The sequence below is a fragment of the Heptranchias perlo genome, chromosome 14, assembly GCF_035084215.1.
Source record: "Heptranchias perlo isolate sHepPer1 chromosome 14, sHepPer1.hap1, whole genome shotgun sequence".
In the NCBI taxonomy this organism is placed as follows: Eukaryota; Metazoa; Chordata; class Chondrichthyes; order Hexanchiformes; family Hexanchidae; genus Heptranchias; species Heptranchias perlo.
This window is the reverse complement of record NC_090338.1, coordinates 69,700,320-69,726,975: the sequence shown is the minus strand read 5'-3', so window position 1 is coordinate 69,726,975 and position 26,656 is coordinate 69,700,320. Positions and strand designations below refer to the sequence as shown.

The window sequence follows — 26,656 nt, the reverse complement described above, 5'->3', positions numbered from 1 at the left end:
TGGTGTACAGGCTTAAGGGGCTGAATGGCCTACTCCTGTTCCTACGTTACCACACAGTGATACTTTATCTCGGAATGAGCAGCACCTTTTGGGGAATGGGGAGAAAACTGGCAAAAAAAAATTACTTTCCCACCAACCCACCTTATTTGGGAATTTGCAACGGATTCTGGAAATGTTTTAAATTCGGTTCCTTTTACAAATAAGATGTTTGCATTTTTTTTTAATAAAGTTAAAAGTGCAGAGGGAACATTCACATTTTACAATCCATAAAAATTCTCCATGCTTGCAAATTCACCTGTTAACAATAGCTCGAGTCATTCAAACAAAATCTTGTACAACTGAACTCTTCACATCAAGCTGATTCAGAGTTCAATTACAGTTCTGTACCCGCTTTTGCGTGGAATTGCCTTGTAAGCTGTACATAATGCAACACAGAAGACAAACAAAGCACACAGTTGTTCTTTTAAAAGATCCTAGAGCCCTCACACACTCAAGTGTTGTGCTGTCAGGAAGCTTTGGTCAACAGCTCAACCATGACACCACAATCCTGCCCCAATCAGGAAGCCAGCAATCTCATAATTCAAATTTTAAGAGTCACAGACTGAACTGAACACACAATCACTCAGAAGCTGCAACAGAGTACAGCATTCCTTAAAATTCAAACTAATGATGAAAGCCCTTCAGTGACTCCATTGGCAAAGATGTCATGAACAGAGCAGAAAGTCCCTGATTCATTCTCCAATATATATTGTTAGCTGATTTCAGCCAAGGGGTAGCAGTTGAGGCACTGCAATTAGACAGCCACTCTTCATAGCTATTCAGTGATTTCTGCTGGAAAGCTCAACGTTGGAAGAGACCTTAAGACCACAGTTTGGGTATTGTGTGCAGTTATGGGCTCCACGCTATGGGAAGGATGTTGAGACAATAGGGATGGTTCAGTGCAGATTCAATAGGACACTGCCTGGTATGAGGAAATACAAATATGAAGACAGACTTGAAAAATTGGGCTGTTTTCATTAGAACAGAGGAACTTGTGAGGTGATTGGACAGAGATGTTCAAAATAATTATGGGATGAGACAGTACACAGAAACAGACTTCCCCCAGTGGCTGAGACACATCTAGAACCAGGGGACATAGATACAAGATTAAATGTAAGAGATTTAGGACAGAGAGCAGCAGAAATTTTTTTTACACCGAAGGTGGCAAAGCTGTGGAATGCACTACCAGAATTAGCGACTGAAGTCTACACCATTTCAACACTTAAGAATAACTGACTCACTATCTAGGTTCACATATGAAGAGCAGTCACTCAGTACAATAGTGAGAAAGGATCTTGGCTCAGTTCATCACGATGTAGAATCAATTTGGGTGAAGCTAAGAAACAACAAAGGGCAAAAAACATTGGTGGGAGTTGTTTCTAGGCCACTAAACAGTGGCAACGTAGGGCATGGTATAAAGCAGGGAATCAGAAATGGATGTAACAAGGGCAATACAGTAATCATGAAGGACTTTAATCTACATATAGATTGGACAAACCAAATTAGCACTAATACTGTAGAGGACAAATTCCTGGAATGGTTTTCTAGATCAGTATGTTGAGGAACCAACTAAGGAACAGGATATTTCAGATCTAGCACTGTGCAATGAGAAAAGGTTAATTAATAATCTTGTTGTAATGGAGCCCCTTAGGGAAGAGTGACCATAACATGATAGAATTCTTCATTAACTTTGAAAGTGATGTAGTTCAATCGAAATTAGGGTCTTAAATCTAAACAAACTATAAAGGTATGAGGTGCAAGTTGGCTATAGTTGATTGGGGGACTACATTAAAAGGTATGACGGTAGATAGGCATTGGCTAGCATTTAAAGAATTAATACATAATTTGAAACAAATATATATTCCTTTAAGGCACAAAAATCCAACAGGAAAAGTGGTCCAACTGTGGCTAATGAGAAATTAAAGATAGTATTAAATCAAATGAAAAGGCATATAAAGTTGCCAGAAAAAATAGTAAGCCTGAGGATTGGGAGCATTTTAGAATTCAGCAAAGGAGGACCAAGAAATTGATAAAGGGAAAATAAAATGAGAGTAAACTAGTAAGAAACCTAAAAATGGACTGTAAAAGCTTCTATAGGTATGTAAAAAGGAAAAGACTGGTGAAGGCAAACGCGAGTCCCTTACAGACAGATATGGGAGAATTTATAATAGGGAATAAGGAAATGGCAGAGAAATTAAACAAATACTGTGTGTCTGTCTTCACGGAAGAAGATACAAAAAATCTCCCAGAAATAGAGAACCAAGAGTCTGGCGAGAATGAGGAACTGAAGGAAATTGGTATTCGTAAAAAAAAAAATAGTACGAGAGAAATTAATGGGACTGAAAGTCGATTAAATCCCAAGGACTTGATGATCTACATCCCAGGGTTTTGGAAGAGGTGACGATAGAGATAGTAGATGCATTGGTTGTCATCTTCCAAAATTCTATATATTCTGGAACGGTTCCTGAAGATTGGAGGGTAGCAAATGTAACCCCACTATTTAAGAAAGGAGGGAGAGAGAAAACAGGGAACTACAGACCTATTAGCCTGACATCAGTAGTAGGGAAAATGCTAGAATCTATTATAAAGGATGTGGTAACAGGACACTTAGAAAATAATAATAGGATTTGGCACAGTTAACATGGATTTATGAAAGGGAAATCATGTTTGACAAACTTTCACCACACGGACTGCAGCAGTTCAAAAAAGCGGCTCACCACCACCTTCTCAAGGGCAATTAGGGATGGGCAATAAATGCGGGCTTTGCCAGCGACGCCCACATCCCATGAACGAATTTTTTTTTAAACTATTGGAGTTCTTTGAGGATGTAACTAGTAGAATAGATAAGGGGGAACCAGTGGATGTGGTGTATTTGGATTTTCAGAAGGCTTTCAGTAAGGTCCCACACAGGAGGTTGGTGAACAAAGTTAGAGCACAAGGAATTGGGGGTAATATAATGGCATGGATTGAGAATTGGTTAACAGACAGAAAACAGAGAGTAAAAATAAACGGGTCTTTTTCAGGTTGGCAGACTGTGACTAGTGGGGTACCATAGGAATCGGTGCTTGGGCCCCAGTTATTCACAATCTATATCAATGATTTGGATGAGGGGACCAAATGTAATATTTCCAAGTTTGCTGATGACACAAAATTAGGTGGGAATGTGAGTTGTGGGGAGGATGCAAAGAGACTTCAAGGAGATATAGCCATGCTAAGTGAGTGGGCAAGAACATGGCAGATGGAATATAATGTGGAAAAATGTGAAATTATCCACTTTGGTAGGAAAAATAGAGAGTATTTTTTTTTAAATGGTGAGAGATTGGGAAATGTTGATGTTCGAAGGGACCTGGGTGTCCTTGAGTGAGTCACTGAAAGCTAACACGCAGGTGCAGCAAGCAATTAGGAAGGCAAATGGTATGTTGGTCTTTATTACAAGAGGATTTGAGTACAGACGTAAAGATGTCTTACTGCAATTATACAGGGCCTTGGTGAGACCGCACCTGGAGTATTGTGTACAATTTTGGTCTCCTTACCTAAGAAAGGATATACTTGCCATAGAGGGAGTGCCACGAAGGTGCACCAGATTGATTCCTGGGATGGCGAGGTTGTCGTATGAGGAGAGATTGAGTAGACTAGGCCTGTATTCTCTAGGGTTTAGAAGAATGAGAGGTGGTCTCACTGAAACATACAAAATTCTTACAGGGCTCGACAGTGTAGATGCAGGGCGGATGTTTCCCCTGGGTGGGGAGTCTAGAACCAGGGGTCGCAGTCTCAGAATAAGGGGTAGGCCATTTAGGACTGAGATGAGGAGAAATTTCTTCACCCAGAGAGTGGTGAATCTTTGAGCCTCCACAGCCCTTTGGGGTAGAGAATTCCAGTCACTGAGTACATTCAAAACAGAGATCAATAGATTTCTAGATATTAAAGGCATCAAGGGATGAGTGCAGAAGCAGCTGATCGTGAGGCAATGACCTCTAGCCGACCCTGTACTCCGCCTCAGACGATTTGGTTTGAGTTCCTGTTGGATGAAGGACCGTTTGAAAAACACTTGCAGAAGTCTTACCCAGATCCATCACCAATTCAGCTGATAAACCAGTTTTTGGAACAGGTCTCCAAACCCTATGTAAATGAGCAGAACCAAGTACATCCACCGACTGACAAGAGGAACCGCACATTAAAGCTCCTTGCTCTCAAAGTAGCTGCACACTTGAAAAGGGACTTAGAATAGTTGGAGAAAAGTTTGACTGTGCCTGTGCTGAATATGGGGATAATGCAGGAAAATGGCGCTGCGGTAGGTCAGCCATGATCTTGTTGAACAGCTGAGCAGGCTCAAGGGGCTGGATGGTCCACTCCTGCTCCTATTTTTTATGTTCTTATGTGAGTTATACTGGAGGCTGTCTGCAACTATGCACCCATACCTCAGCAAGAATCAGTGCCTTCAGATTTTTTGGGGGGGGGGGGGGGTGGAAAGAGAGGGGAGAGGAAAAACAGTCAATCCCAGGTTGGATGAGTCATACAAATGCGCACGGAAATGGGCACTATGGAGCCTTAAATCAAACAAATGATTGAATGACAAAGACCAGATATTGAATTTTTTTTTAAAATGCCTTTCTAAAGTGACCCTGATGAGTATTTCAGTGTTTTATGCTTTATAAACTCAATGTATATATAACAATACCCACAACAAACAGAGCAACAGTTAAGTTGTCTAGTGCTTACCCTCCCAACACCAGTAAGATTAGAAATCTATACTTAATATAGCTTGTTTGCCTGAAAACCCAATGATTCCAGCAACACAGGATTCTGAAGGCAGTAACTCTTGGTCCCATGGGCACACACAGCCTCCAGTATAACTCACCCAAGTGGCTATTCTTCATATATGAACCCATGAAACATTGAGAGCAGCACAGCTGAGCCAGATCCTGTTCTCTTCCAACATTGAGAAGTGTACTTTCCAGCGCGAGTCACTTGAAAGTGAGACACAATAAGCCAAAGAACCTCTGCAGGGAGGTTAAAAAAAAATGCAACAGGAGAAGACAACTGGAAAATAATATAAAATGACAGACTCCAACCGAGGCACTAAAATGTCTTTTTACTTTCAGATACCAAGGGACTGCAATATCTTTCTTGTCCTGCGCTTTCTTTCAGAAAACGACACCCTTAAGACAAACAAAACCAGTCCCCAATAAAAAGTGGAATATTGGATAGATCCAAGGGGATACATTGGGTTTGAATAGATTTGGGGTGATTCACCTAGTTAAAATGAGGCCGAGTACACCTTCAGTGAATATACTTTGAAAACCAACTGTTTGAATATGATTTAGCTTTAACGAGCATAGTGACTTAAAACAATCTGCAACAAGGGACTCAGCACCCATACACACAAATTCCCCAAGCCTGAATATGTCTGTACTCAGCTATTAGTGTCTAAATAGTTCAGCCACAGCTTAAGATGTACATCAGCAAAACAATTCATCCTTAATTATGTGCTACAACAGCCGTCAATAATAGTGTGGTGTCTCCAACAGGCTCCATTTTACACTAGGTCATAACTCTACTCCGGTCCTATTACATCGCATCCGCTTATCAGAAAAAACAAAATCTCATTAAATCCCATTGAGATATGAAAACAACTGACCATTTAGCAATCTGCTGACTGCCACAACACTAGGATTCCAATGTTCACATCTGTAGACCACAGTAACCTGCAAAACTGCACAATTTTGAAAGCAGTCAATATATTTTGGGACATCATTTGCATCTTTGAAGAACCAGAGAACAGTAAAAAGGCAATAGATCTGTTCAACAGGTGCAGTCGAGCTCGCAAGAGCATTCTTGAGGACCCTTTTATATCACAATTCTGTAACTGAGTCGGCGCCAAACTTTTCCCCACTTATACTGGGTGTAGCAGCACAAGATTTTCAATAAGTTGCATTTGCAATTTCCCAAACTTCCTTGACTTCAAGGGAAGGTTCATGCAGGCCAACAATGGCAAGAATGCGCTGCTGCAGCCACACCCAAATAGCAGACACAAGTGCCACCATTGGGGGACATCCAGCTTTTCAACTAGAACATCTTCCAGAGGCACCCAGCGGGACCAGACAAGAGGTTTCACAACCTCCAACAAGAGTGCGAGGTTCTTTGTTAAATGGTTTCCTCCAATTCCTTGTATAAGGGCGATGGCACGTCAGAGGGCTGACATCACCTAAACCTATAGTAACCCCCGAAAGCATAGGAACTTAATCCTTTAGTCTTCTCCACAAGACAGCTCCAGTTAGGATTACAGGCAAGCACAGCCTCCGCAGTTGTACTATGAATTTGAAATCTCAGTGAGATGCCTCAACACACAGTACTTTCTTGCATTACTGTTCTGTATCGTTAGTAGGATTTTAGTGAAGTGCAACGCGAAATGGCTGAAGTTTGAATGGCCCGCTGTCAGAATTTCCTTCCTTCTGCCAATTAAGGGTTTCAATAAAGTGTTAACAGCAGATGTGCAAACTTTTTGTAGTGTGGCAAACACCCAGCCGTAGAACTAGATCCTGTCCTTACAAGCTTGTGGTTACTGGTCCAACAATAGCCGTGCGAGCAGTTTGAGATGACAAATTAAGATTACACAAGCAGATTGCACAACATTTAAACTCAGTGAAGTAGATTTTTCCAGTACCATATTGTACCAGTCCACTGAATAAACTTGGCGACTCCTGCTCTGTGCTTTACTAGCAGCTGGCTGGAGGCATCTGGTAATTTGTGCATAAGTCCATCACACGACATCTAATGAATGGGGTGGGGAGGAAACAATGGTCTGTGAACATCACTCCCCGTTTATGTTGTCTCTGGAGAACAACTTCATGTCATAGTTTTACACAAAATGCTCTCAGTACTACTAAAGCAGGTTAAGAGGTGATAAGCATTTCAATTTTTTTCCCCCAGTTTTAGGATTGAAGGTTAAATCAGTACAAGTGATAAGAATTCAAATAAAGAAAGCCCAGTCACAAATGAGAACCAGAAAGAGCTAGCAAATACACAAAGTCCAGGAAACTACCAGGTTTGAATCATGATCTGTGCCATATTGTCCCCCTTGCTGTCCTGCCAGAGATCCTTAAATCAATGCAAACCACTCCAAAATTATTTAACAAATTTCACAGGCTCCCCCGATTCCACCGGACTCCATGCAATTCCAGTGTATGGATGTTTACCCATTGAGAACAAGGTAGTCAGCTGTGGGGATCCCTCGCTTGAATAGCCCATTGATTTTCGCTTGGAGTACCCACTTGGGAGGTGGTACAGGTTACCCCCACCAAATTTTTTTTTTAAAAATTGTACAATCATTTGAATTAAGCAACATAAATAAAGCAAAGTGGGAATTCCACATTTTAAAAATTTGAATTAAGCAGCATTAAACTACAAGACTGCATTGGTGGGTGGTGTCAAACCATATCTAAATAATTCAGTCACAGGAGTAGAGGAGAGAAACGTTGAGGGGGAAATAAAAACCTGCAGTTCCTGTGATTATTGCTAGAAGGATTAGAATGCAATAAGAGGGGGGGGGGGGGGGGTGAGGAAATCAGAGGATGTACATCTCATCAGATATCACCAGGGTACGGTAGCATAGTGGTTATAGTGGACTAGTAATCCAGAGGACTGGACTAATTCGGAGTCATGAGTTCAAATCCCGCCACAGAAGCTGGGGAATTTAAATTCAATTAAATAAAACCTGGAATAAAAAAACCAGTAATGGTGGCCATGAAAATACCGGATTGTTATAAAAACCCATCTGGTTCACTAATGTCCTTTAAGGGAAGGAAACCTGCAGTCCTGACCCAGTCTGGCCGACATGACTCCAGACCCACAGCAATGTTGTTGTTTCTTAATCGCCCTCTGAAATGCCCTAGCAAACCGCTCAGTTGTACAATCTCGCCACGGAAAGTCACAATAAGAATAAAACCGGACGGACCACCTGGCATCGAACCACTAGGCACCAGACACGACAAAGGCAAACCAAACCCAGTCGACCCTGCAAAGTCCTCCTCACTATTATCTGGGGATTGTGCCAAAATTGGGAGAGCTGCCCCACAGACTAGTCAAGCAACAGCCTGACATAGCCAGAATCATAGAATCATACCTTTAAGCCAACGTCCCAGACTCTTCAATCACCATCCCTGGGTACGTCCTGTCCCACCGGCAAGACAAACGATGAAACAGTCTTCCTCCACGTTGAGCACCACTTTGGAGGAAGCACTGAGGGTAGCAAGGGCAAAGAATGTACTCTGGGTGGGGAACTTCAATGTCCATCACCAAGAGTGGCTCGGTAGCACCACTACTGACTGAGCTGGCTGAGTCCTGAAGGACACAGATGCCAGACTGGGCCTGCGGCAGGTGGTGAGCGAACCAACACGAGAGAAAAACCACTTGACCTCGTCCTCACCAATCTACCTGTCACAGATGCATCTGTCCATGACAGTATTAGTAGGAGTGACCACCGCACAGTCCTTGTGGAGACAAAGTCCCGTCTTCACACCGAGGACACCATCCAACATGTTGTGTGGCACTACCACCGTGCTAAAAATGAGGTGCCTACCTGGTGATGCTACAACACATGCATGTTAAACAGCGGAAGCAACATGCTACAGACAGAGCTAAGCGATTCCACAACCAAAAGATCAGATCAAAGCTCTGCAGTCCCGCCACATCCAGTCGTGAATGGTGGTGGACAAATAAACAACTAACAAGAGGAGGCGGCTCCATGAACATCCCCATCCTCATCCTCAATGATGGCAGAGTCCAGCACGTGAGTGCAAAAGACAAGGCTGAAGCGTTTGCAACCACCTTCAGCCAGAAGTGCAGAGTGGATGATCCATCTCGGCTTCTTCCTTATAGCCCCACCATCACAGAAACCAGTCTTCAGCCAATTCGATTCACTCCACGTGATATCAAGAAACAGCTGAGTGCACTGGATACGGCAAAGGCCCTGACAACATCCCGGCTGTAGTGCTGAAAACTTGTGCTCCAGAACTAGCCACGCCTCTAGCCAAGATGTTCCAATACAGCTACAACACTGGCATCTACCCAACAATGTGGAAAATTGCCCAGGTACGTCCTGTCCACAAAAAGCAGGACAAATCCAATCCAGCCAATTACCACCCCATCAGTCTACTCTCAATCATCAGTGATGGAAGGTGCCGTCGACAGTGCTATCAAGCGGCACTTACTCACCAGTGACCTGCTCACCGATGCTCAGTTTGGGTTCCGCCAGGACCACTCGGCTCCAGACCTCATTACAGCCTTGGTCCAAACATGGACAAAAGAGCTGAATTCCAGAGGTGAGGTGAGAGTGACTGCCCTTTGACATCAAGGCAGCATCTGATCGAGTGCGGCACCAAGGAGCCCTAGTAAAATTGAAGTCAATGGGAATCACGGGGAAAGCTCTCCAGTGGCTGGAGTCATACCTAGCACAATGGAAGATGGTAGTGGTTGTTTTAGGCCCAACCATCTTCAGCTGCTTCATTAATAACTTTCCCTCCATCATAAGGTCAGAAATGAGGGTGTTCGCTGATGATTGCACAGTATTCAGTTCCATTCGCAACCCCTCAGATAATGAAGCAGTCCATGCCCGCATGCAGCAAGACCTGGACAACATACAGGCTTGGGCTGATAAGCGGCAAGTAACATTCGCGCCAGACAAGTGCCAGGCAATGACCACCTCCCCTTAACATTCAACCGCATTATCATCACCGAATCGCCCATCAACATCCTCGGGGTCACCATTGACCAGAAACTTAACTGGACCAGCCACATAAATACTGTGGCAACAAGAGCAGGTCAGAGGCTGGGTGTTCTGCGGTGAGTGACTCACCTCCTGACTCCCCAAAGCCTTTCCACCATCTACAAGGCACAAGTCAGGGGTGTGATGGAATACTCTCCACTTGCCTGGATGAGTGCAGCTCCAACAACACTCAAGAAGCTTGACACCATCCAGGACAAAGCAGCCCACTTGATTGGCACCCCATCCACCACCGTGAACATTCACTCCCTTCACCACTGGCGCACCATGGCTGCAGTGTGTACCATCTACAGGATGCACTGCAGCAACTTGCCAAGGCTTCTTCGACAGCACCTCCCAAACCCGCGACCTCTACCACCTAGAAGGACAAGGGCAGCAGGCACATGGGAACATCACCACCTGCACGGTCCCCTCCAAGTTACACACTATCTCAATATTGAAATATATCGCCGTTCCTTCATCATCACTGGGTCAAAATCCTGGAAATCCCTTCCTAACAGCACTGTGGGAGAACCTTCACCACACAGACTGCAGCGGTTCAAGAAGGCGGCTCACCACCACCTTCTCAAGCGCAATTAGGGGTAGGCAGTAAAGGCTGGCCTCACCAGCGACACCCACATCCCATGAACGAATAAAAAAAAATAGGTTCTGATAGTTAAAGGATCAGGGTTTTTATGTTAGAATTAAGTGTACAGAATGATGCATGGTATGAGGCAGTAACAAAGATTCCGGTGCCGCTCATTAACGGCATCCGAACCAAGATGCATATTACCACTTTGAAACAGACTCCAAGGTTACAATCGTGCCTCAGACATGGCCTGGCTAACACTGAGCCACACAGACCAGAAGGACCCCGGCTCCTTGCCTAGTCTGTGCTAAACTGATCTCAGCCGGGACACTACAAATGTGTACTCGGGACAACCTGCAAGTGCAAATGTCAAAATGTCCGCCTCCACAGTTGAATACCCTTGCATGAAGAACAGCCATTTGTGCAAGATACAAGAGAGCTGCACTGATCATGGATTTGCACCTCAAGCAGGAGTCAGTACGCTCAGAAGAGGAGAGAAAAGTAGGCAAAAATACCTCACAGTCTTTAACAGGCAGATGGAGCACAACGGATGGGTTTCGTTGCATTTTCAGCAAGATTATCTCTCAACCAAATTACGTTACCGCCAATATTGCATGACGATTCAAACTGCACTCACCAAGGATCAGACACACGGACTTTTAAACTTCGAGATAAAGAACAAGTGGATTTAAGCTGTAGGCAGTAATTCAATTTCACAGCCTTACAATGCACACACAGTATATTGTACCCATTCAAAATCCCGTGAAGTGAATTCCTATACCACTGTCATTCAAATCAAAGAATTAGACTACATGAAGCCTGCAAGCTCAACATCTGCTGCTGGCAAAATAAAACACACCAAGAATGGAATTCCACCTGTGTGTATTATATAAACCATCACAGGCGAAGACTTGTATTTATATAGCACCTTTCACGTTCTGAAATCATCCCAAAATGTTCCATGGTCAAAGAATTGTTTTTGAAGTGCAGCCACTGTTATATAAGCAAATGCAGCAGCCAATCTGTACACAAGATCCCACAAACAGCCAGGAGGTGAATGACCAATTGAACATGGCACTTTCAGCTCAGTATTTTTTGGGAGTATTGGATGAGGGAGGAATTTTGGCCAGGACACCGGGTTATAACAACCCATTCAGAGTGGCATGGGTTCTTTAATGTCCACAGAAACAGGCAGACAGAGCCCCAATTTAGTGTCTAATCATAAGACGGCACCTCCAACAGTGAAGCACTCCCTCGACACTGCAGTGAAGTATCAGCCTAGATTGTGTGCTCAAATCCTGGAGAGGAATTTGAACCCACGAGCTTCTGATCTAGGGCAAGCACGTTACCAACTGAGCAAGCCAACGTTCAAAGGCTTTGCAGTCAGTTATTCTCAATATCTACTTTTTCTTTTATATGAATATGAATATGGCAGAGGCACCCGTGTGGCTGAGAGGGTAAGTGAATCCCTTGGTGTAGTACTGAGCCTTAAGAACGAAGGAGATCCCAAATCTTATCTCCAGTCTGCGCTGTACTGGCTAATCTCACCCAGCTGGGTGCTACAACTGGTCCCAGATAAGGCAGGGCAAGCAAAGTAAGGGGAGATTTAATAGATGTTCAAAATCATGAATGGTTTGACAGAGTAAATAAGGACAAACTGTTTCCACTGACAGGAGGTTTGTTAACCAGAGGATCCAGATTCAAGGTAACTGGCAAAAGAACCAGAGATGAGGAGAATTTTTTCTTACACAATGGCTTGTTATAACCTGGAATGCACTGCCTGAAAGAGTGGCAGATTCAATAGTAACTTTCAAAAGGGAATTGGATATATAATTGAAAAGGGAAAAATTGCAGGGCTATGGGGAAAGAGGTGAGTGGGACTAATTGGATAGCTCTTTCAAACAGCCGGCACGAAAGGCCAAGTGGCCTCCTTCTGTGCTGTAATCAGTCAGGATTCTTGCTCCTATATAAATGTAAGTTCTTGCTTCATCTTTCTTTCCTAATAACGATCCGGTGACCCCTGCTGTAAAGTGCATTTGTGTGGACAAAATGGGGCTCGGCTCTGATGTACTCAATAGTCTGATCTGCTGAAGGCGTGACCAGGCTGCACAATAAAACAAATTAATTCCTTAAGCCAAAAGCAAGCACTCCAGACATGAACTTCATAAAGCTTAAGCACAGAAATTTGCTGTAATTCATTTTCAGAAGCACACAAGTGGAAGCAAAATGGCAAAAGAATGCTGGTCGAATGTTTCACCCAAGCAATGGAGAAGCACACTCAGGTTTAGACACTGCAATCTCATGGACATTTGAAACGTCGAGGGATTTACTTCACCAGGATTTTGGGTGAAAAGGTGGATCTTGTACATTTATCCCATACTGCTCCTTTAATGGCTCCACACCCAACGATTTGAGAATCGCCTCCAGGAAAAAGACAGTCGTCCATAAATACACTGAGAAATGTTGGGATGGACAAGAGGAAAACGTGCTCCCTCACCAAAACCTGAAGCCGAAACAACAGCCATTCACCAGTTGATTACAATGTCAACCTCAGAACACAGCTGTGAGATGTTGCGGCTCCTGTGTTCCCTGCTCCACTCTTCCTCACTTATTAAAAATCCTAGTCACAACAGACTTTGTTTAGCCCACCCATGTTGCCATAACACAATTTCATGTTCGAGAACCATGGGTCACTGCACACATGGGTGCCTCCTTAAATACCGTTCCTATTTAATTCATGAAAAGTATTCTCACAGGACGTGGGGTTTATACCAGCACCCAAGTCCTCAACTACATATAACTCTACAGAAAAGTGCATCGGGCAGGGGAAAGGTTATGTCCTGGCTGTGACCGTTCCTTCGTGGTCGAATAGCTTGCTGACATTCATGGTCTAGGCTTACACAAGGATTTGCCACTGAGTGAGGAAAAAAAATGAAGGGAAAAATATACATTGCAAATTGCATCCCCATCCACCCAATGAGACAAAAGATCAAAATAGATCCGACCCGTGTCGCAAAACTGTATTAGTGAGGAGCACTATGAGGGAGGGGGAGGAAACAAGGCAATATCAGCAAGTTCCTTCAAAGGGAGCTAAAAAAGAACTGGGGGTGGGTAAATCATCAGGTTATCCTCCAGCAATTCAATTACCAAAGCAACATGGATAAAAACCCACATGCAAGCAGAGGTGATCTCAGGAGGCCGAGAACCAAACGGTCAGAGAGGAAAGCTCTTATCAAGCAATGACCTCACTCTTTCCAGGAGTAGCGGTGACTGATGGGGCAACTCCCAGAAGCCTGGGGAACATGAATGGGCTTATCTCATTCTCACTGCTGCCAACTAAAGGATTGACGCTATGCTCAGTGCGGCCTCACCCATTGCTCGGGGACAAGTGCAGGTAAATCTACAGCAGAAGTGGCTGGGGGCAAGAGTTCAGTCCATTAGAACATTATTTTGGAAGTTCTTGTACCGGAGATCTAATGCATTTAGGATTGGACGGGGTTTCCTGGGTCCGATTCAACTACGTTTTCTGCGGCAGTGTGAACAATTCAAAGGAGATCTTGCTGGGGTGCTGTAAACATCATTCTTCATACAAGTCACATGGCTGCTCACTCAGTCTGGGCAACAGGAAAAAGCTAACCCGATGAGATCAGCCACAGCTTCAGCTACTAATTTTAGCAAGCCTCAGCTAAGGCTGCAAAATCCAGAGCTTCATACCTGTGAATGAAATATAATGATGTAGCACCAAACGACTATGGAACCCCAAATCACCGCACAAACAGGTTAAATGATACAGGGCCATGGTTGTACTCCTCTACCTCACGTGCCCCATATTTGCTGTGCCACTGAGTGGCAAGTCCACTTCCTGGCCACAGAAAAAACTTGCATTTATATAGCGCCCTTTGTGACGTCCCAAAGCGCTTCACAGCCAATTAAGCAGTTTTTGAATTGTAGTTACCGTTATAAGGAAACGCAGCAGCCAACTTGAGCACAAAGTTCCACAAACAGCAAAGAGACACCAGACACCATCTGTTTTTTTTTTAAAAAGTGATGTTTTTTGAGGGATAAATATTGGCCAGGATACCGGGAGTTCATGGAAATTCCCTAGCTCTTCTTCCAATAGTGCCATAGGATCTTTTACAATCACCTGAGGAGGCAGATAGGGCCTCGGTTTAACGTCTCATCCGAAAGACGGCACCTCCTATAGTGCAGTACTGAAGTGTCAACCGAGATCATGTGCTCCAGACCCCAGAGTGGGACTTGAACTCTCAACCTTCTGACTCAAGAGGCGAGCACGCTATAACTGAACCAGGGCTAACACCTTGTTTTGGGAGAAGGAAAAGAGAAGGGCCAGAAGAGTATAAGAAATCACTATGCTGCTCTCTCACACCTGATGGATGTCACAGCAGAGACACAGGAGTAGGTTACCTACTCTGCTGAGATGGGGATAGGGCTGACAACCAAGAAATGGTCACTCTAAGAAAATACACACACAAAGTGAGTGGAGGGGTGGGGGGGGCGGGGGGGAAGGAGAATAAACAACCCTGAATCTCACTTCTGACAACTAAGTATATGTGTGGATATCAGGCCAGTATATGGACTGGGATTGGCTGCAACGTTCCCACATCTAAATAGTCTGCCAACAGTCACTATCTAGACTTACAGATGAAGAACTGTTACTGTGGCAAGGTGCTGAAGGGCTGGTTGCAACTGTGAAATTGTAACCAACAGGAGCGACAGCCTCCAAATGCAAAACATAGAAAAACAACGAGGCACCACCAAGGGATGTATCTCAACAGGCAAGTCATACAGAAGCACTGTCAAACACCTTATACTGACTGCATCACAAGACCGACATGCACATGGGAGGCCTTTCGACTCATGCACCCTACAGTCCCATCAAAATGTCCAACTGTTCCTTAAACAATTGCAAGATTTTTCCCATGTTACCCTACCCAGCCCATTCTATGTGTTGCACTCCCTCACAAGCATGATAAATTTGCTCTTTAATCCTCTGAACCCCGTGTTCCCTACTCCAATGATGATTTATTTAAATTAAGTGTTCAGAATATACCTTTTCTGTACCATTTACAATCATTCCAAGGCACTCTTCTGGAAGTGCGACAGAAACCCCATTTATGCATGAACAAGGTTTCTGCCACATCTCTGGTGCACCAGCGGAGCGGGAACATCTCTGAGGAATTTCCCGGCCAGTATAATTCGATTAGGGACAGAGTGGGAAGAGCTAATTATAGTGGGAGGCGGCTTGTGTGGATTATAAACACCAGCATATACCAGTTGGGCTGAATGACCTGTTTCGGTGCTGTAGACTGTATGTAATACAAGGTCACCTTCCTTTCAAGGCTGAAAAGACTAAGTTTTTTTTAGTCTCTCCTCATAACTCAGTCCTCATCAACACGAATCAGTCTCCTGTCATTTCCCTGAACATGCCTCTGAGGTTTGAATGTCTCCCCTGTGTCTCAATGGTTAGACTGGTTCAGTACTCAAGTTCTAGTCTAAACAGAACGCTGTACAATTTAAGCATTACTTCCTCCAGCTTGTACTTTACTGTTTTGGTACACGGTACAGTATTCTGTTTGCTTTGTTGATTGCTGCTCCAGTGATTGGATACGGCAAGGGCCAACTCCACCAGAAGCCCTAGAACTCTTAACAATCCCAGGAGAACTCTGTCTGCCGGGCAGCCCCGAAAAGTTTTGCAGCGGAAAATTAAGGCAGCACGAGGGGGGAAATGTTGTTATTGCTCGGATCAGCATTTTCACTGCTTCCATGTTGCAGTACTTGGGCAGGATACCACTATATGAAGTAATTGCAGAAATTCATGGGATTCATCACCCCAAACAAGGACCAATGTCCCCAGGCCCACAAGTTAAACTTCCTAACAGCATTGCAAGAAAACACAGACCAGATTGTTCCAAGTTCAATTCCTAGTCCATGCCGAGTTAGCTTTTCTCAGCCGTTGTGGACAGAGACACAAAACAGGCAGGGCTCTTGTGCTATTGCAAAGTGTGTGCATGTGGATGCCAGGCAAGTACAGTAGGTTGGCTGTGATACCTTTCACAGTTGAATCACTAGCTGAGGTCAAAACGTGATGTTAACAGTGTTAAATTTTACACGAGGGATACTTTCCTCTTGAGCACACTCGTCCTAAACTAGACTGATTTGCTGAGGTCCAGTACATCAGGTAATTGTGACCATATCTACAAGGACTTCAACTTCCATTTTAGCCTAAAATCCCAATGTTGTCCAGTTGAAGGAAAATCACAACAATCTGATGAGAACAGAACAGTTACGAAACCATTTACATCGACTGCACTGAGTCCTGAAATGCAGATTGAGTGCAACTATCTAGTTTGTACTACTTATTACTCCACACTTGGATTTTTCAATCATATTTCTAAATTTATGGGAAAATTGTTACTAGACTTCAGTTGCAAACATCAGTGGCAGCACTCTGGCCTCCGAGTGGGTTCAAACCTCACTCCAGAGACTTAAGTACATAATCTTAGTCTGATGCCTCTGTACAGTACTGAGGGAGAACTGTGCAACGCCTCAATTTTAAAATTCTCATCTGTGTTCAAATTTCTCCATGGCCTCACCCCTCCACATCTCCAGCCGACAACCCTCCAGGATCTCTGCGCTCTTCCAATTTTGGCCTCTTGCACACCCCAAACTTCATCACTCCACCACTGACGGCCTTGCCTTCAGATGCCTGGGCCCAAGCGCCACCTCTCTCTCCTCTAAGTCACTCCTTAAAACCTACCTTTTTGACCAAGCTTTTGGTCACCTGAGCTAATATCTCCTTATGTGACCCAGTCTCAAATTTTGTCAGATGATGCTCCTGTGAAACACCTTGGGACGGTTTTACTACATTAAAGGCGTTATAGAAATGGAAGTTGTTGTCAGAGGTGCCACCGTTCAAATGAAATGTTGAACTGAAGCCCCATGTGCCCCCTCAGATGGTCGTAAAAGATCCCATGGCACTATTTGAAGAGCAGGGGAGTGCTGGCCAAAAATAGCCCTCAACCAACATCACTAAACCATTTATCTCATTGCTGTTTGTGGGATTTTGCTGTGCGCAAATTGGCTATTCTCTAAAGCAGTGACTACAATTCAAAAAGTACTCAATTGGCTGAAGCGCTTTGGGACATCACAACAGGAGCTGTATAATGCAAATTATTCTTCTGAAAGCTTTCATCTGAACTGTGCAATTTTTTTTTGTCCCATCGAGCCTGGAGAGCCTTTTATGCAGCGCAACAGTCGGGTGTTACACAAACACACGCAGATAATTTATATAACAACCTATTCACACACATATATGTGGGCTCCTAATAGCCTTTGAAAGACCTGAACTTTGCTTAAAATTTGAAGTTTAAAAACACAATCGTAGATAGCGTCATAAATAAAACATACATATATATATATATATAAAAATTGCAGCCGGGTCTCGAATTAAATTGCCACAAGGTGGTGGCCCCCCCCCTCTCTGACCCATTTTGAAACAACTCGAGTAAGATCCCCCCCCCCCGACCACCACAAATCCCTCTCCCCCCAATCCTTCCCTGCCCCATGCCCCCTCCTCTCAGAGAGAGGGGAGGGGGAGAGGAGGGGAGGGGGAGAGGAGGGGAGTGGAGGGGGAGAGGGGGGGGGGGGTGAGGTGAAGTGAGTGCAGCCCGTGTGTGTGTGTGTGTGTGTGTGTGTGTCTTTGAAATGTTCGCTCACCCTCTGGCGGCCTCCAGGCTCTTGATGAGCTTCTTGATCTTCCAGATCTCCACGTTCCTGTCGGCTGCGGTCGGATCGTCCGCCATTTTCTGATCGTAGCGCCGCTGCCGCTGCTGCTGCTGCTGCTGCCCTCGGCGGGGGGAAGAGAGAGAGAGAGAGAGAGAGACGGCGAGTGAGTGAGAGAGTGGCTGGCTGGACTCGCTCACACACGCACACTACACCACACCACACGCGCGGCCCCGAGCACCCGGCTCCGCCGCTGCTTTATCCGGTCTTTTTATTTTTGTGTTTATTTTCTTCCCCCCTCTGTCCTCCTCCTCCTCTCTCTCCCTCTCCCTCCGTCCGTCCGTCCGTCCAAACCCCGCTCTCCGCCGCCTGACTCCCGCTGACGTAAGACACCGGCTCGCATGTGTGCTAACCTCACATGGATCGCTTGCCGTCTCCCTCTGACGTCGTCGCCAGCATCGCCGCCGCCCATTGGGTCCGCCCGCCACCCGGCCGCCCACTAAAACCCTCTCCCATTGGTCCCGCCTCGCCTCCCCTCCCTAACTGCCATGCGCGGCGGGGCCGCGGGGCGTTATGGGAATTGTAGTCTTCCCCCCCCCCTCCTCCTCCCTCTCTCTCTCCCATTTCCCCTTTCACCCTCTTCCTGGTTGTTATGTCCTGCAGTTTAAAACACCATTTTTATTAGTACTATTTCAAAGCATTACCATGACTTTATTTTAACGTCTTCACCATTAGCTGCTTTCAGAAGTGCCAACCAAAGGGTATTTTGCGGCAACATTATCTTTTTGGCTGTTATAGGAACAGGAGTAGGCCGTTCAGCCCCTCGAGCCTGTTCTGCCACTCAATGACATCATGGCTGATCTGTGATCCAACTCCATCCCCCCACCTTGGCACCATATCCCTTAATACCCTTGGCTGGCAAAAATCTATCGCTCTCAGATTTAAAATTATTCATTGAGCTAGCATCTACTGCTTTTTGTGGGGGAGAGTTCCACACTTCTACCACCTTTTGTATGGAAACATAGAAAATAGGAGCAGGAGTAGGCCATTCGGCCCTTCGAGCCTGCTCCGCCATTCAATATGATCATGGCTGATTATCTATCTCAATACCATATTCCCACTCTCTTCCCCATACCCCTTGATGCCTTTTGTGTCTAGAAATCTATCTAGCTCCTTCTTAAATATATTCAGTGACTTGGCCTCCACAGCCTTCTGTGGTAGAGAATTCCACAGGTTCACCATCCTCTGAGTGAAAAAATTTCTCCTCATCTAAGTCCTAAATGTCCTACCCCGTATCCTGAGACCGTGACCCCTCGTTCTGGACCCCCCAGCCAGGGGAAACATCCTCCCTGCATCCAGTCTGTCTAGCCCTGTCAGAATTTTATATGTTTCAATGAGATTTGTGAAGAACTGTTTCCTAACTTCTAATATTAAGGGTAACAGGAAATAATTTTTTCACTGTTTTACACAGCTGAGAAAAGAGACATCTTTATCTAAAGAAACAAGTATTCTTGGTTGTAACATCTTTGTTAAGAATACAGTCCCTTTTGTGTGCCCAATTCTCTGAAGGAAAGTGTCCATCTCGAGTCACACAGACTGTGAAAGTCCCAGGGTCAAACGCTGATCTCATCTGGGACTGTGGTAGGAGCACTACGATTTGTCTCCCTGCATTAAGAACCCATGTGTTAAGAAAGGAAAAATTGGTCCGGGTTCTGAATGTTATCCAATTGGAAGTGCGGGGTGTGTAGATGTGGGTGAGGACAGGGCAGGACTCAGCTCTGTTGTCCTCCAGTCAGATAGCCTGCAAGCTCTCACTGTTGAGCCTCCAACATGAATAATGGTGACTTGAACAAGATATCAGAGATAATAGACCGACACCAATGCACCCATATCCCTGGTGAGTAGGTCCACACTTCCAAGAGAGGAAGGGAGGGAAGAAAATTGGGGATAGAAAAAAAAACTAGACCTTCCAATGTGCGGAAAATTTTATGAGGGTGAAGACTCAGCTAAGTGCTGATGGCGTGAAGTGGACTGTGGAACAACATTTGCTGAGGGCCCTGGATGACTTTGGATCATCATAAACCCTTCACTTATTCTGTCTGATACAAAATATGTCGAGTAATGAGATAAGCATATTGTACAGCACATATTCTAGGCTGACACTTCAGGACAGTACTGAGGGAGTGCTGCCTTCTCAGAAGTGCTGGATGAGATATTTTTGAGATTTCCTGTTTGTGTCACATTTACTTCCCGTCTGCCGGTGATGTCACTTCACTTCAAAAGCACTTCATTGGTTGTAAAGCGCTTTGGGACGTGCTGAGGTTGTGAAAGGCACAATATAAATCCAAGTCTTTATGTGTCAAGAATTGTTTGTCAAGCTAGTGCTAGTACCATCATACCTGAATGTCGCACCAGGGTGTTATCTTAGCTGTAAAGTCTATATATTTACCACTTTTATACCTACCTTTCAGTTCTCCCAAAGATAGTTAGGGCTATGGCACAATGCCCCACAGTGTCACCCACCTTACTTTACAATCCTGGTCTGCAGTCCTTGCTGGATGCATCCCTGTACTCGCAACCCAGAAAATCGGCCCTGGCCCAATCCTTCTCCTCTCGTGCTACCCATCACACCCTGCCAGTTGTGGCCCTGGATGGATCATTCACCTCTCGGACAACCTGGCATTCGACACCTCCTCTGGTGCTGGCCAGATCTCTCCCGTCACTGACAACCCACCGCCTGGCTGAAACGAAAGGAGAAGAGAAGAGGTGGACAGAAGTACAGAGAGAGGAAAAAGAAAAGAGGAAAAAAACAGAAAAGCAGACAGAGGCCAGCAGAACAGAGAGGAGAAACAGAGAGGGAGAGAGATCAGCAAAAGGAGAAGAGTAAGAGAGAAGCAGTAAAACAAAGCCAGGTTTAGAGAAACCTGCGACTCACCATGAGCATGCCAAGTGTTATTGACAGGATCAGAGTGATTATTAAGAAATAAGGAGGAGATGAAAGGTCAAAATTAGACTTACCACCGAACATTAACCCTAGATTGGTACGACCAACGTCCTGTCCACAATCCTCAAAGCAGTGATTTTTGGAACTCAGATAGGGGAGACTGTTTGGATAGAAGGCTCTGAGTCACGAGCATGGTGGGTTTGTATGGGAAGGCATGTCAAAATTAGACCACAAATCGACATGGTGTGCATCTAACTTCAGTTGCAGAGGTACACTGGGAGATGGCCAAGATTAGGCCACTACCTTGATCAGCCAGTAGTAAGTGGCTTGAAGCAGAACCAAAAGAAAGGGAGTAAAGCCACCCCCCCACCCCATCTCTGTAACCTCCTCCAGCCCTACAATCCTCCAAGATCCCTGCGCTCCTTCAATTCTGGCCTCTTGCGCATCCCCAATTTTAATCGCTCCACCATTGGCGGCCGTGCCTTCAGCTGCCTAAGCCCTAAGCTCTGGAATTCTCTCTCTAAACCTCTCCACCTCTCTACCTCTCCTCCTTTAACTTGCTCCTTAAAACCTACCTCTTTGACCAAGCTTTTGGTCACCTGTCCTAATATCTCCGTATATGTCTCGGTGTCAAATTTTATCTGATAATCGCTCCTGTGAAGTGCCTTGCAACGTTTTACTACGTTAAAGGCGCTATATAAATGCAAGTTGTTGTTGTTGTGGTAAAGAGCAACTTGGAAAATAGAGTCAGAATAGATGAATTTCCACAGTGGTCCTGTTATTTCCCCAAAAATTGGATGAGGGTGGAGAATATCTTCCAATGCAACAGAACTATTTGTTTTTTTGGTGTGGATTTCTCAAACATACAATGATTCAAAAAAACTTTAGTGATTGAAATGAGCAAAATGAAGAAAACAAGGGACTTAAAGCACTACACAGACATTTTGTATTTCACACCTAAATACTTTGTTTCGACTTGACTCTGCTGCCTGTATCCTAACTCACACCCAAGTCCCATTCACCCATCACCCCTGTGCTCACTGACCTACATTGGGGTCCCGGTCCCCAAAAGCCTCAATTTCAAAATTCTTATCCTCAGGTTCAAATCCCTCCATGGTCCTCGCCCCTCCCTATCTCTGTAACCTCCTCCAGCCCTACAACCCTCCGAGATCTCTGCGTTCCTCCAACTCTGGCCTCTTGCGCATCCCTGACTTCCTTCGCTCCACCATTGGCGGCCGTGCCTTCAGCCACCTGGGCCCTAAGCTCTGGAATTCCCTCCTCAAACCTCATTTCCTCTGCATCTCTCTCTCTTTCTTTAAGACGTTCCTTAAAACTTGCGTCTTTGACCAAGCATTTGATCACCTATCTTAATGTCTCCTTATGTGGTTCGGTGTCAATTTTTGTTTGATAATCGCTCCTATGAAGTGCCTTGGGATGTTTTACTATGTTAAGGGCACTATATAAATGCAGGTTGTTGTTGTTGCAGGGTGGGTGTCAGGGTAGCTCCCCCTGCATTTTTAACCAATGGTAAGAATATGAGGATCTTATCTTTCATCTTGACACCGGTATTAGTAAGTGGGGGGAGAGAGGTTAGCCATAAAGTGAATGGAATTATATTGATATGTATAATTATTCAAGAATGTAATCCCCTTTTACTCTGTACAATTAAAAAAATAATTTGCTCCCTTCTTTTTGGCCTGTACCCTGGGAGGGGTGGCGGCAATTATAGATTTTAGTTTAAAATGTTAATTATTTTAATGTATGTCGCTCTGAAAAATAAGCAGAGCTCCACATATTTAACTGTGTTTACCAGCTATACCTGGACTAAGAAAGGGGGGGCAGGGAGTCAATCATGGTTGTGATGCCCCCTGCGGTCGCACAACCGGCCATCTCTCACCGACACGGCTCACAGATCAAGAATAGCCGCATGGCAAGGAGCCAGAAGGTGAATGGCGCACGCAGGACTGCACTGTTGCAGGAGAGGTGGGAGAATATTGGAGGGGGAGAGAGTAATGTGTTTGCAATCTGTGTCACTGTCAACACTCCCCCAATGTTGACAGATCTGGGAAATGGGTGGAGGAGGGAACTGAGTGACTGAGGAATCTCGGTAAAAGATAACTATATAGGAATTACATTCTAGGTCGGCGTTTGCCTCTATGTGAGCAAATAGTCCCAATCACATTTATCCACCCTGTTCCCATATCCCTTCACCCCCACCCCCCCCTCTTTTCCTTCATCCACTTACCCAATCTAATCTTGAATGTTGACATAACTGAATGGACGTGTTGGAGGAAAGAGGTGTACATGGTATCAATTCCAATGCAGCTGCGAAACTAGCCATCAAGAGATGCTGGAGAACAGGCAGGGTGTGGCAGTGTAGTGTTCACCCATCACCCCGGTGCTCACTGACCTGCATCGGCTCCCGGTCCGGCAATGCCTCGATTTTAAAATTCTCATCCTTGTTTTCAAATCCCTCCATGTCCTCGCCCCTCCCTATCCCTGTAACCTCCTCCAGCCCTACAACCCTCCGAGATCTTTGCACTCATCCAAGTCTGGCCTCTTGGGTATCCCCGATTTTCATCGCTCCACCATTTGTGGCTGTGCCTTTAGCTGCCTAGGCCCTAAGCTCCGGAATTGCCTCCATAAACCTCTCCATCTCTCCACCTCTCTCCCCTCCTTTAAGTCACTCCTTTAAACCTACCTCTCACCTGTCCTAATATCCGTCTATGCGGCTCAGTGTCAAATTTTTTCTGATAACGCTTCTGTGAAGCGCCTTGGGATGTTTTCACTACGTTAAAGGCGCTATATAAATGCAAGTTGTTGTTGTCGTTGTTTTAGTGGTTATGTTACTGGACGAGTAATCCAGAGAATGTGAGTTCAAATGCCACTGTGGCAGTTGGAAGAATTTGAGTTCAGTTTAGAAAATCCGGGGAAAAAAAGCTGGTATCTTAACGCGACAAAGGATTTCAAAGATAAATGGGCTGAGGTAGAGGCGGAGGTGGGCGATGCCACAGAGGTGGAAGTAGGCGGATTTTATGATGGAATGGATATGGGGTCAGAAGCTCAGCTCAGGGTCGCGTAGAATGCTGAGGTTGCGAACAGTCGAGTTCAACCAGAGAATCTTCCATCCCGCGGTGGGTGGAGTATCAGATTGCAACCAGGTGCAGCAACCCAGGCTGATATCCCTCCTTCCTACTCCAAGGGCATGAGGGCAAAAGTAGTGACCCAACTGAGACCAGCTAACCCAACACAAGCCGGAGAATGAAACTGCAACTTTGTGTTGTCAGTGTTATATCAGGCAAACCCCACTCCTCCCCCCCCGGGGGGCCCCACGCCTTTACCCAGTAAGGGATCGCACCGCTAGCTTTTGTTTAATCACAATCTCACAGTGGTCATTGTGATGCTATCCCTCCGCAACATTCTAAACCCACCTGCCTGTGAAGCAACAAGATTGCCTTTTGCCACTGAGCTGCCACTCACCTCTCCAAAGCTGCTTTCTTGCCACTTTGGAAATCTCTTATCGACTGAAATTGAAGTGTCCCCAGGTATCAAATCGGTCAGGAGTGGACTAGTTTAACTTGCTGCTTCGGTTGACTTTGTACTCAGTCAATCCACAGCTGGTTCCCTTCAAACATAAAAGTGGAACTTCACAGAATGGCGTTGTCATTGGTGATGTTTGCTGCTCCTCACTACCATCCCTTATATTCATACCAGTAATGGGGAACATCCCCGGTGTACGCCAGCGTTAGGCAGTCGTGAAGTAACACAGACTGAAAACTGTGAGAGATTGTGATATCATCTCTACAGAATAATACTCTCACATGACTGGCAGGAGGAGGTTATTAGGAGGGAATTGTACATCTGTTTGGAAAAGTAAAGGTTAATAGGAAACATCATTGCAAATCCTACCTCATAGGGTTAGCCTCTTCATATTGTATTAGTGCCATGAAAACAATAACAATTTGCATCTATATAAGTGCCTTTAACTTAGAGAAACATCCCAAGGCATTTCCCAAGGGTGTAATCAGACAAAAATGGACGCTGAACTGAAGAAAGAGATATTAAGACAGGTGACCAAAAGCTAGGCCAAAGAGGTAGGTTTTAAGAAGGGTCTTAGAGGGGGAGAGACAGATGGAGAGGTTTAGGGAGGGAATTCCAGAGCGTGGGGCCTAGGCAGCTGAAGGCATGGCCACTAACGGTGGGGCAAAGGGAAGGAGGAATGCACAAGAGGTCACAATCGAAGTAGCGGAGAGTGCGGTGGGGAGGTTGTAGGCCTGGAGGAGGTTATCGAGATAGGGAGGGGCAAGTTCATGAAGATATTTGAACAGAAGGATGAGAATTTTAAGTTAGAAGCAATGGAGGACTGGGAGCAAATCAACATGAGCGGGGCTTGGTGTGGGATAGGATACAAGTAGCAGAGTTTTGGATGAGTTGAAGTTTATAGAGCATGGAGGATAAGAGGCTAGCTTGAAAAGCATTGGAGTTATCAAGTCTGAAGTGGAAAAGGCATGGATGAGAACTTCAGCGTCAGATGGGCTAAGATAGGGGCGGAGGCAGGCGTTACAGAAGTGGAAGTAGGCGGTCTTTGTGATGGAGAAGATATGGGGTCAGAAGCTCAGCTCGGGGTTGATCAGGCTGCAAGACAAGTTGGTACCAATTGTACATGAACTCTAGAGTCAATCATCTGTCTGGTCATGAGGTGAAATAATATTGGGCAGTTACTTCCCATTGTTGCCTACAAAACAGCACTTCAAAAGTAACTCATTGGATGTAAACCAATTTTTTTTTGCCCATTTCTTCCATAGAAAAAAATTGGGAAAAAAGTTACTTTTTTAAGTGTTCGGCTTAGAAACAAAGTGGATTCGTACAGGTTTTAAAAGGAAGGCCACAGGCTGCAGGCATTTGGAAAATGTGTATTAAGGCTATACATTGACACTATTATCTAGGATGGCCCGAAACACTAGGGACATTGTTATCTCAATCCAGGGCATCCCAACAAACATTCACACTGGTAATGGATGAAATGTCAGCTGTGGCTGTGTCAGCTCTCTCGCCTCTGAGTCAGAAGGTCATGAATTCAGGTCCCACTCCAAAGACTTGAGCATATGATCCATGATGATACTCTAGTTGGTGCAGTCCTGAGGGAGTGCTGCACTGTCAGCAGTGCTGTCTTTCAGATGAGACGTTGAAACCATCTGCCATCTCAGATGGATGTAAAAGATGCCACAGCACTATTTTGAGGAAGAGGAGGGGAGTTCTCCCTGGTGTCCTGGCCAATATTTATCCCTCAACCAACATCACTAAAATAGATTATCTGGTCATTCTCACATTGCTGTTTGTGGGATCTTGCTGTGCACAAATTGGCTGCCCCGTTTCCTACAGTACAACAGTGACTATAGTTCAAAAAGTACTTCATTGGCTGTAAAGCATTTTGGGAGGCCCTGAGGTCATGAAAGGCTCTATATAAATACAAGCCTTTCTTTCATTTGAGACTACATGAAGCTAGTTTTAAAGGGAGACGGGCACAGTAGCGTTGTTTAGAAGCTCTTCCGGCCAATCATTGGTCAGAAGGAGTGGTCAG

General features: G+C 45.1%; 1 protein-coding gene across 3 annotated transcripts in view; it reads right to left on the bottom strand.

Annotated features, from left to right (window-relative positions):
- Positions 1-18,595, bottom strand: part of LOC137332601 (eukaryotic peptide chain release factor subunit 1) — a 43,344-nt gene extending 24,749 nt beyond the window's left edge. The window contains exons 1-2 of one of the 3 annotated variants that reach the window (XM_067996555.1): positions 18,545-18,595; positions 18,126-18,247 (exon numbers count right to left, since the gene is read on the bottom strand). In XM_067996555.1, the coding sequence (XP_067852656.1) occupies positions 18,126-18,211 (86 nt within the window). In that variant the 5' untranslated portion in view covers positions 18,212-18,247; positions 18,545-18,595. Of the gene's footprint in view, positions 1-18,125; positions 18,521-18,544 lie in introns of those variants that run through there. The other 2 variants (XM_067996554.1, XM_067996553.1) reach the window with 2 other exon arrangements.
- Between the last annotated feature and the right edge of the window lie 8,061 nt (positions 18,596-26,656).